At 41.8% G+C, this 12245-nt stretch overlaps 1 protein-coding gene across 6 annotated transcripts in view; it reads right to left on the bottom strand.

The window, feature by feature from the left end:
• LOC121515031 (transcription factor SOX-6-like) overlaps positions 1-12245 on the bottom strand; it is a 232828-nt gene that overhangs the window by 188102 nt on the left and 32481 nt on the right. For 5 of the 6 annotated variants that reach the window (XM_041795585.1, XM_041795583.1, XM_041795584.1 and 2 more), the window contains exon 2: positions 7825-7894. Coding sequence is in view for 1 of the 6 variants with exons in the window: in XM_041795582.1 (XP_041651516.1) it covers positions 284-306 (23 nt within the window). In the remaining 5 variants the exon portion in view is untranslated. Of the gene's footprint in view, positions 1-283; positions 331-7824; positions 7895-12245 lie in introns of all 6 variants that reach the window. The other variant, XM_041795582.1, reaches the window with a different exon arrangement.

The following is a 12245-nucleotide window of genomic DNA, read 5'->3' on the forward strand; positions in this document are numbered from 1 at the left end:
TTCTACAGACAACACTTCACTCCGACACAAGCTTTTTAAAACCCTCTTTGTTTTAATGAGGTGTTGAACGCAGCCTGCTAGAAAGCTGAAAGGAACGTCTCTCCAGCTGCAGCTTGTTGAAGAATGCAAGAAGGTGAGGAAGCATTTAGTTTGGAGAGGAGACGAACACCGTGATCTAAGGACCAGGTGGTGTCGCCTGCTCCCCGGAGCACAACAGCTGAGGTTGACCCTGACCTCTGACCTCTGTGACCTATGACAGTTAAAACAGGAAGCAATTACCCACATTGTCGGCGAGTTTGCTGGCATTCTCCAACAGTAGGCCAGGAGTCTCTGCAGGTAGCATTTGTCACCAGAGAAATAAGGGAAACAGACATGTAAAGTATCAGTCAGTCAGTATTTGATGCTTTGATTCTCCTCAAGAGAGGGTTTTAGACCATGAGGTCTATGCAGGAAATCAGTAGAAAAAAGGTAACCCTGCCAAAGGAGTTTGGCATTTCGGGGAGGTGGAGAAGACTAAGGCTTAATAATTTTGAAAGAAATATCTCAAAACAATATTTCAAGTCATATTGCAAATTAAGTGTAATTTTGGAAACTTTTCTATACAATGAGACGTTTGTTTGGTTGAATGATGTGTAGAGCATACAAACTGTTTTCTTGACACACACATATCAGGTTTAAGAAATTCTCAGATTTGAAAGTTGCATTCGGTCATTAATCAATTTGATCAAAAATCACTGGCTTATCAGTTTTCCTGGCTACCATTGCACCATGAAGACAAAAGAACACTCCAAGAAACTCAGAGAAAAGGTTATTGAAAAGTATAAGTCAGGGGATGGTTATAAAAACATTTCCAAGGAACTGAACATCCCCCCAGAGTTCAGTTAAATCCTAAAATCATCAAGAAATGAAGGAATATGGCACATGTGTAAATCTGCCTAGATCCAGCCATCCTCACAAACTGAGTTAAAGTGCAAGGAGACTAGTGAGACAGGTCACCAAGACACCTAAGGAGTTACAAGCTTCAGCAGCTGAGATGGGGGAGACTCTGCAGACAACAACTGCTGCCTGGGTTCTTCACCAGTCAAAGCTTTATGGGAGCGTGGCAAAGAGGAAGCCACTGTTGAAGAAAACTCAGATTCAATCTGGACTAGAGTTCACCTAAAGGCATGTGGGAGACTCCATGGTTCTTTGGTCTGATGAGACCAAATGTTTAGTGGTCACCAAACACGGCACAAGACCGCACACCATCCCCATTGTGAGGTACGGTGGTGGCAGCATCATGCTGTGGGGATGCTTCTCAGCAGCCCTGGGTGGCTTGTTAAAGTAGAAGGTCAAATAAATGCAGCAAAATAAATGGAGGACAATCTTATTCAGTCTGGAGGAGAACTATGGCTTGGGAGATTTACTTTCCAACAAGACAATGACTCAAAACATACAAAAAAAAACTACACAGAAATGGTTTAAAGACGACAAGGGGAATGTTCTGGAGTGGCTGAGTCAAAGCCCAGACCTCAATCCAAGAGAGAAAATGTGGCTGGACTTGAAAAGAGCTGTTAATGCTTAAGCAACCTCACAGAGATTGAGCAGTTTAGCAAAGAAGAATGGAGTAAAACTGCAGTGTCCAGATGTGCAAGCCTGATTGAGACCTATCCACACAGACTCAGTGATGTGACAGCAGCTGAAGGTGTATTTTTATTTAAATTACATTACTTTTAAGTAATCTGTTTTGACATCAAAAAGATTTTTTGGCAACAAGCCAGATTATATTGAGCATGGTTCATTTATATAATCCATAGACGAGGCTGAATACTTTTTATAGGCACTGTAATCCCACATGTATGTTCACATGTAAGTGATGCAGCAGGGGGGAGCATTATGAGGTGAAGTGTCTTGCCCTAGGATATGTCAGCATGTGACAGCAGGAGGTGGGGATCAAACCTCTGCTCTGACCTTCTGGTTGAGAGACAACAGACTCTACCTGCTAAGCCACACCGCTCCAAAATTCACTGGCTGCCAGCTCAATTAGCCTTCGACATAATTACACTACACCGCACAAACACTGCTCCCTTCAGCCTCACATAGCACAGCATTAACCTCAGGTAGTCAGATCAGTGACTTTAAGTATTAATACAGATCCACTGATCTGGAAATTGTACGATAATGATCATAGCATATCTTAACATAAGGATATGCAACTCTAGACCTTTATTCTTCCTCTGGTCCACATCTTACTCTTACTCTTAGACCCGCCCTGAAAGTGCATTTGAATGGCGGACAGGAAAACCTTACAACAATGATTTGTAAGCCCTCAGCTGTTGATGCTGCACCCACAGGTGGTACACTCAGAAAGACCCTGAAGCAACAGTTGATGACCAGTTGCAGAGGCCACCCCTGAGCGTGTCTGCAGCAGCGGCCTTCATGTGAAGCGGGGTGTTGCAGAAAAAGAGCATGCACCCCATCAGAGCACCCTTCCCTCGCATAAATCAAAGGTTAAAAACATAGATCCTTCCTCGCTCTGCCTCCTCATCTCGCCCGTGCATTACCTCATGAGAGGAGGATCTGCCTAAAGCCGCAGCGGTCGCACAACAGACAAAAGCGCTCATCTCCAGGAAGCCGCTGCCGCTGCCTGTGGTTTCAGAGAGAGGAGAAGAGAGGGGAAAAAGTGACTCAGCCCCACGGCTCCTTTCTTCTCCCTGCCGACTTAGGGATAAACGGAGGGATAAAGCACAGGGGGAGATAATATTTAGAGCAGGCCCCATTTCAAGGGCAATAGAAGAGAGAAAGTGGGCTATGAGCTTGGGTGGTTTGGGAGGTAGCCACGAGGGCCGCTCCATACTGTTGCTGGCACGGGGCCTCGCACCAGGGATTAATGTGTAAGTGGGGAGGAACCGCTGCTGGCCCGGCCCTGCCTTAAAACTCCCGGACCGCTGCAGCTCCACGAGCCTCTTCAAAGCGAACCAGATGGGCCTCAGACGGGATGTTGATGAGGCATGAGTGTGCAAAACACAAACATGCATGCAAGCACAAACACAAATAAATCGACACAGACACAGGCTGGAAAAATACATAACACGCTAACATATGTACTTGGTGCAGATGTGCTGGTGAGCTGGCACGCATGAGCAAATGTGCCGCCTCAGACCGCGGGAGTTCACTTCTTTTTCCTCCTAACCACTTCAGAGCAAAGTGGACTTTTCATACGTGTGGATAAATCAGATCAATTAACGAAACGTCCGATGCTCGGGGGGGACATAATAGCTCACTGTTAGCATAAGTACTGAGAAGCGGCACTAAATCTAGTTAGACGCTCCCCATCTGTCTCCCACTGTACGGCAGCGGCGTCCACATTTAAAGCTGGAGTAAAAGGACATTGTTTTTGGGGGAAAGCCAAACAGGTAACCTCAGTGAGTTCATTAGCCCATTAACTCATTAGTTTCCCACAAATCAGCCCAGTGGCTGCTCGCTGTCTAGTCACTGTTCTAACTCTTTGCAAATGACTACCATTAGAGCGAGCATGTGTAATAACAGAGCTCTGCAAATAGGCCCATCATGATGCTTACAGTCTTTTCTCAAAGTCTTTCCCACAGCTGATTAAAGCTGGTTAAGACTTTGGAGGATCAGCGTAAGTGTATCTTAGATGCAAACTCCTCTATCTACAAATTGTGTTCATTTATGGCTTAAGGATTTCATTCTACTAATCTTACAACAAAAGGATTTTGGGAAAACAAACAAAAATCTGGATCTAGTCCTCCATGCTGTGTAGGTAAACACGGCGACCAAAGAGATCCTGGTTTATTGAAGTCAGATCACTGAAAACATTAGTCATGGACACACCCCGGCTCTTCCGATCAAAGCCATTAGATCCAACATGGACTGTTGAAGACAAGGGAAAAACACAGCAGCCTCTTCAAAGCCCTGTAAAACAAAGATACCACAAACTATCGCTGTCACGACAGGAGAGGTACTCTAAGAAGACTGTAATTTTGTTAGGAGGGTCCACTTGTCATCTCACCGCCACGTAATTACATTTAAAACGCAACGGCATGTTAAAAGAGACAATAATGAGATTTCAAGTTTCCAGATGAAGTGATGAAATTAAGGCAGTTTGATGGAATTAAAAATGAGCCAAAGTGGTCCGGTTTTCCCCCGACATTTACTTCCCTGAACACAACCTGATCAGCCAGATAAAAGAAATTTATGGCATTTTTATTAGTAACTGTTTGTCTTATTTTACGGCCATCCAGCAATAAAATATAAGCTTTCACGGCATCAAAAATCATCTGTTAGAGGACGTTACTCAGTTAGCTGCTGCAGCATGAGTGATTTCAAGTTCGTTAGCTTAAAAAGTAACTTATTGGGGCGCAGGCGGCCTAGTGGTTTGTGGAGTGCCCCGTGTACGCGGGCGGCCCGGGTTCGGATCCGGCCTATGGCCCTTTCCCTCATGTCTCTCCCCACTCTCTCTTCCCTGTTTCCGACTATCCTGTCCTCTGTCAATAAAGGCACAGCCCCCCCCAAACCAAAACAAACAAACAAACAAACAAAAAAAGTTAACTTTCAGCATCAGCAGTTAGGAAAAATGTTTATTTACAACCACCACTTTGGCTATAAAAAATCTTACAACATCAGCTCTAAATATTTGTCATGCAAACATTTAAGTTAGTGGGGATTTAGACTGTGGCAAATAAGAGTGGCAAAAATGGGCAGAATGTGGCAAAATCAGCAGAAAAAGTGATGAAAACAGGTTAAAAAGTGACAAAATTTGGTGTCGAGTGACAAAAAAATGGTTAAATGAAGCAGAAATGGGAAGAAAATGGGGCGTATTTGCTGTAAAGTGGATAAAAAAAGGCAAAAAGGGCAGAAAAGGTGTTGACAAGGTATTTTTTTAAAAAAAGCAAAAATGGGTCAAATGTGGCAAAAGAATTTTTTAAAGAGTCAAAATGGGCAGAAAGGGTGATGAAATGGCATTATAAAAGAAGCAAAAATGGGTAAAAAGTGGAAAGATTAATTTAAAAAGAGGCAAAATGGGCAGAAAAAGTGATGAAAATGGGTTAAAAAAGTGACAAAATTTGGTTTCAAGTGACAAAAAATGGTAAAATGAAGCAAAAAAAGGGCAAACATTGTGCAAAATTGCAGTAAAGTGGAAAATAAAATGGTAAAAAGGGCGAAAAAGTGGTGATATGAGTCAAATGCAAATTTGGTTTCAAGTAATGAAAAAGAGTAAAAAGACACAACAATGAGTGAATATTGTGAAAAATTGATGTCAAGTGGCAAAAAGGGCAGAAGGGAATGAAAGGGTCATTTAAAAGTAGCAAAAATTGGTCAAAAGTAGCAAAATGAACTTTAAGAGGCAAAATGGGCTGAAAAAGTGTTGGAAATAGGTTGAAATGAGACCTAATTAGGTTTAAAGTGAGAAAAAGTACAAGGAAGTAAAAAAGGGCGAGAAAAATGTGAAAAACTGATGTAAATTGGCAATTAAGACTGGAAAAAAAGGGCAGAAAAGGTGATGAAATGGTGTTTTAAAAGTAGCAAAAATGGGCCAAATGTCACAAAATAATTTTAAAGAGGCAAAATAGGCAGAAAAAATGGTTAAAATGGGTTTAAAAAAAGTGACAAAATTTGGTTCCAAGTGATACAATGGTAAAAAAGTAGCAAAGATGAGCAAAATTGTGCAAAATTGCCTCAGGTAAATCTCTTGAGGTAACTGCTGAGAATAAAGGTGCAAAGAAGCAAAAACGGGGAGAAAATTTTGCTAAATTGATGAAAATATGCAGATAAGAGTGGTAAAAATGGGCAGAAAAGGTAGGTCAGTGGTAATTTAAAAGTAGCAAAAATGGGACAAAAAGTGGCAAAATGATTTTAAAGAGGCAAAACAGGCAGAAAAAGCGATCAAAGTGGGTCAAAAAAGTGACAAAATTTGGTTTCAAGTGACAAATACCAGTAAAATGAAGCAAAAATGGGCAAACACTGTGCAAAACTGATGTAAATTGGCAAATAAAAGTGGAAAAAAGGACAGAAAAGGTGGTGAATGGCATTTTAAACAAAGCAAAATGGGTCAAATATGTCAAAATACTTTTAAAGAGGCAAATTGGGCAGAAAAAAGTGGTGAAAAGGGGTTATAATGTGACAGAATTTGGTTTCAAGTAATGAAAAAGGGTAAAAAGACAAAACAATGAGCAAAAAATTTTGCAAACTTAATGTCAAGTGGCAAAAAGGGCAGAAAAGATGGGGAAGGTGACAAAAATAGTCAAATTAAGCAAAAATGGGCAAAAAAATGTGCAAAATTGCTGTAAAGTCGAAAATAAAGTGCCAAAAAGGGCAGAAATCACGGAGAAAGGGTATTTCAAAAGCAGCAAAAATGGGTCAAAAAGTGGCAAAATGGGCAGTCAAAGTCCTGAAACTGGGTTATAACGTGACAACATTTGGTTTAAAGTGAGAAAAAAGTGCAAAGAAGCAAAAATGGGCGAAAAAATGGCAAAATGATTTTTAAGAGGAAAAAGGGGCAGAAAATTGAAGAAAATGGGTTAAATGTGACATAACTGGTGTAAAGTGGCAAACAAGAGTTGCAAAAAAGGATGGAAAACGAGGTTAAAAAGTGGCATTTCAACATCAGAACCCAAAAATATCTTGACACACTTTTCAGCTCCAAAATGAAGACATCAGGATGTTAGCACCACTGCTACTGAATCACAACTGAGGAGGGTCCATGCTCTGGGTCTGGGTCTGTCAGGGGCCCAGTGGGCAGGCTCAATCATAAAAAACGTATCTGTCGATGTTTACATGAGTTACTAATAATCTGTGTTGGTATCTGCCCTGAAAAACCAAAATCAAGCCCTAATTACAAAAAAAATGCATACAAACAAGGATCACACTGAACAGCTGATGAATGCCTCAAACAAAAATAACATCTGTGGATTTAAAATTCTTCGAACAAAATAACAACATTCCTACTGAAGTGAATATTTTACAGTAAAGCAGAATTCATAAGTACCTCTAAACAACTCATAAAAAGCCAGCTGTCCATCTCCTCTTTCGGCCATCTGAAAACCACTGAAACAATGACGCCTCTGCCTAGCGCCGGCCTGCTAGCTGTTCCTATGAGGAACGCCAACAGCAGGATGAAGATGATCACACTCAGGAAAACACTCCTCCACTGTCCACTCTGCCGTCAAGTATCAAACAGGCTGCTTGTTGACCCCGCCGTGGCCCGGCTCAAGGCCACTAGAAAGGGCCTTAATAAGTTTTCTTAAACAGGAGGATTAGCCAGATGGTCCGCTCACTCTTTTCTTCAACCTCCTCCATCTGTACATTTCATATGTCTGCTCAAACCATCAAGATGGTCCGCTGCAGCCTCGCCAGCTTAATTTGGTCTAGTGTTACCTACAGCACTATTTGACTCCAGATATAATCTTTATTGCTCACAGAGTGAAAGTCCATTAAAAGGCATACTGTAGGTCTCGGTGCTGAAAGGCTCCTGGAGTGATGCCTGTGAGAGGCTTTAAAAGACCCCTTTCTTCACCCAAGTGAAAGCAGCCATTGAGGGCGCACAGGGCAGAATACTAACCCGAGTGGAGGTCTGCGTTTGCTGCGAAACAAATCAAAAGCGTTCTGTATGCGCCCGTGGAGGGGAGAGAGGCAGAGGACACGCTCAGGTTTGCTTACACTCACACAGAAACACACACTGGTTTACTCGCTGCCCTGCAAACACAACATTCAAGCAGCAACAGATGGAGCTCTGTTTCACTTTGAAGAACCAAATATGTGTTTCCACTGAGACGTCACTATCGGCCGACAGCGCACAGATAAGACAAGCAGATTAAAACTTACAGAAATAAGAGACTTCAACTCCAACACCCTCTTCTCACTTGTGGTTGGCTTGAAAATTCATGAACGTCACCTGGAAAAAGAGGAAAAAACAGATTTAATAAAGGGCAATTTCCCAAATTTAAACAAAAAAGGAAGTTTGTAGCTTCTACAGAGTGGAGTTGTTCTGGGACTGATTCTAGGATAAAAAGTCTCATTTACAGCATAGTTTGTGTCTTAACACACTAGATATGTTGGAATAAGGTTAATGTAAACATGTGAAAACACTGAGATCTACATGTGACTAAATTCTGGATCTGGACTGTCAGAAAGTCTTTCCTGGCTTGGTTTCATTTGGGCGGGGCCAATATGTGGGCTTATGATGTCACGAGCCCACAGTGGGGAATGGCCCCGCCCCTTTAATCTACAATATAAAATCCCAGAGCAGTTCATCTCAGCACAGTCTGTTGGCTGATTTCACTGCCTTTATTGAAAGGTAACAGTCAGTTAAATGCTGTTTTTGTGTTCATTGTCAGGTACATTTGCCAAATCAACCAGCCACAGTGGTCTATGGATCATTTAAGGAAGTGATACTCAACGTGTGGCTTTATTTAAAACTGAATATTACATATATATATACATATATATATATATATATATATATATATATATATATATATATATATATATAGACTGCTGTAACTGTCACTCAAACAAGCAAATGCACAAAAAAATGCAGTGCACTGTCCTCATTCATTCTCTGGGTGGTGTTACTTACAGAGTTGTTTGCAAATCTGCCAAGAAGAAAAAAGAAGAAGCAACCACAGCAAGCACTCATGTTATCACTTTGGGGACAGTTTATGTTCCGTGTGGACAACAGAGTCCATCGAGGATTCGACTAAAGATGTTTTCATTATTTCAGACATGCAAACAACTCTCTCGCTATCACATCTACAGTGCAGCTCTCTCCTTGAAGAGAAAGGAGTCAAATCTGTAAACAAGTATGGTTCAAGTTCACACCATGCTTTGTTCACACTGACCAAGTGAACTGGTCTCTGGGGTCAAGTGTTCTTGGATCCAGGCCAAGATATCTTCAGGTGAAAGTGAGAAATGTGTGTCATTTGTGCTTTGAGTGTTGCTGTTGGATTTGGGTTACATTTAAAGGTGCAATGTCTAAATTATCTAGAATCCTGGCATGAATTTCAATAGGATTTTTTTTCTGGACCAAACACATCCTGGACCCACCTGAGGTCCCTCTTCATGCAGAGGCCAGAACAGAAGTCCTCTATGAGCCGAGCCCTCGCAGGCTAACAAACGACAAACAGCGTGATTCTTGTACGAGGCTTTGAAGTGGAAAAATTGGCCGCAATGGGTCCTAATACGATTAGTGATGCCTGATATTTGCTTTCAAAAATTGATCTCAATGAGAGTCAAAGGAAAAAGAGGCTCACATCAGATGAGCCGGGAGTCATTCCTGGGATTCTGTGGCTATAAGGGACCACTCTGAGAGCTAACCTGGGGTCAGACTTATTATAGCCTCACACGCACACAGACAAACACCGCTAACAGCCATTAGCTAAAGCAGGGGTCACAGAAAACAAATAAGAACATCAAAGAGGTCAATTCGCCGATAAGCGGCACTTTGAAGGTACGGCGATACGGGCAGAGCGCTGATAGAGAGAGGGCAGGAGGTGGTCCTGATTGAGAATGGGAGGCTGCTAATTAAAGAAAGAGCTGCTCTGAAATAGTAAAGAGAGAGGCTGTGCTCACAACAAAACACAGAACAGCAGCACTTCTCTGATGCTATGCATCATGACGGCGCCCTAACTCAACATCTAAGTTGTACAAAGGGCAAAACAAACCCGCCTTTGATTCCACCATTTGAGGCTAATTGAGAACAATGAAGAAAAAAGCAAACACTGGGCATGTATGATCTTTTATTCATGTCTTTAATCAAGCAAATGATTCTCTCTTGGATGCATTTTTGCTCTCAGGGCACAATTAAGGGCAATTCTGACCACAACTCAAAGGCTCGTACACTAAGAAGTTCTCATGATAATAATAATGATAACAAATAGTCGGCAAAAAACACACCAGTGTGAAGCATCCTTGTAAACACTTCTCCAAGATGCAACTCCTTGCATTCTTTCAGTTAAAAAAAAAAGAAGCAGAGTTGCACAAGCAGAGATATAAAAGCACTCAGAAAGCCACCGTCTTAATCGAATGACTGCGAGCAGGAATCCCGTGAGCGCCGTTCACACTCTGCGGCTTTCGGTGAGCCGTCTGAACACGTTCCAGATGTCTGCAGAACCAGTTATTCTGTTTCCTCTCCTTTTTTTTTTTAACCCCCTTTCTTTTCCCTCCATTCCTGCGCTCCACACGCCCTGCCACTCATCTGCAGATGGCAGATCTGACACCTGGAGGATGCTGGGTAATCAGCGAGACAGCTGGCTGTCCAGTAGAGGAGGGTCACCGCTAAAGACCGACATCCTCGCACGCTTAGAGACACGGCAGCAAAAACCTCACAACCACGCTCACAGTCCGGCATGAATCCTGCAAAAGGAGCTCAAAGATTTCTGCACTCTCACATAAGCTGGGACACTTTATACATGAACTAGAGCATGGTGCACAGAGAATTTATGATAAATGACCTCTCTCTGTGTGCAGAGTTTGAGCTCTGATTTATCGCCGTTAAAGAGGGCGTGGCTTCACAAATATAGATTCGCCTCTCTTCATTTTCAAGTTCCTGCATGTGCTTTTAAACTCTCTGCGACCTTTTCATTTGCATTTTCAAAGACAAAGAAAGGAACAAATCACAGTTTGACACTTATGATGTGTCAATATCTTTTGGCTATAAATTCATACAGAGTCTGGAAATGATGATTTCATGATTACAATCAATCATCCATCTTTATTTATAGAGCAAACTCAGAACAAATGTTATTTCAAGACTGTACAAAGAGGGCAGGTCTAGACCGTACTCTTTGTTATATTAATATCACAAAGAATAATATTATATATTATCCATGAAGATCAACCGTTAATCCTCATTGAGCTCAGTGAAGTTACATCAAACTGTGAGGTCAAAATAAGCTGATTTTCATTTTTAAAGTTAAAAAAGACCCTTTTAGCTCAATAATGGTGTTGTTTTATGCCACTTGTTTGCAGTGCAGTGTGAAAATGTCAGTTCATCACCTTTTTATTATGGAAGACAAGACTAAGACTAGCTAAAAAGAGATCTTTGGTGATAAAAACTCTTTTTTTTAGTCACGGAAATGCGATTAAAACGTCACTTCTCAGTGCAAACACATGAAATCCTGTGGAAAGTTTTGCACTTAGGAGTCTTTCGTGTAGCCTCTCTGCCATAAAGCCCAGATCAGAGGAGGGCTGCTGTGTCCTTCTGGGACTTTGTCCCATATCCACTCAGGATCTCTGGAGCTCAGTCAGACGCTGCGTTTCCATTACAGTTTTTCACAAAATAATAGCGACATTTCTGAAATTTCGACTAAGCAAGATTGCGCTTTGGATGTGTTTCCATCGAAGGGAGTTTTGGTCATGAGAATCACAATTCTCGTAAAATCTCGTCTCACTAGACTTCGCTGCAAAGAAGCTGGATGTTCGAAACCTGCTGCGTGTTGGTACGGTTATGATTAAACCTACAGTGGTTTCCTTGATCATTTTTTAAAAAAAAGACGAAGGCAACGGATGATAACTCAGAGGAAAAGTCCGTATGTATGGCAAAAGCCACGTATAAGGGAAGAAGTATGTTGTTAAGAAAAGTCTCGTCTCCTCTTCTCACGCACTGCGTCATGTTGTCTCAGAATGAACTGGTCATGTGACACCGTACGTCATATCCTGTGAATTAAAAATGCAGAAAAAGTGTTTCTGTTGCACTTTTGCAACACATTTCTATATGGAAACATCTGTAAATACTCCTCAGGAGAGCGTTTTTGCGATATTTGAGAGGTTTTTCAAAATTCAGGTGTTTCCATTACCAGTTTTTATTGCACTATTTAGATTTTGCGCATCTCTAAGGGTTATTGAAATGCAACCAGAGAGACCATTTGGTTCCTGCCTCTCTGACCTAAGCCTTTCTCCTCTGATTGCTCAGTTTAGCAGGGCGACCAGCTCTTGGAAGAGTCCTGGTTGTGCCAAACTTCCTCCTTTTGTTTTTTTCTCTGATACAGGGCATTTAGAAAATGAAGACACCATTTTAATTTATTTTTACAGATCAGTTAAGAATAGACAACTAAAATATCACATAGACAGAAGTATTCAGCAGCCATCACTGCAGCCCTCCACTGATCTGGGCTTTATGGTATGGAATCCTCTCCTTAGTGCCAAACACATGAAAGCCCACTTGGAGTTCACCAAGTTTTTGCAAACTCCAACCCGGGCTTTCCTGCGTACTGCACCGAGGAGAGGCTTCTGTCTACCCACACTGC

Source organism: Cheilinus undulatus, linkage group 9 (genome assembly GCF_018320785.1).
Source record: "Cheilinus undulatus linkage group 9, ASM1832078v1, whole genome shotgun sequence".
Classification (NCBI taxonomy): Eukaryota; Metazoa; Chordata; class Actinopteri; order Labriformes; family Labridae; genus Cheilinus; species Cheilinus undulatus.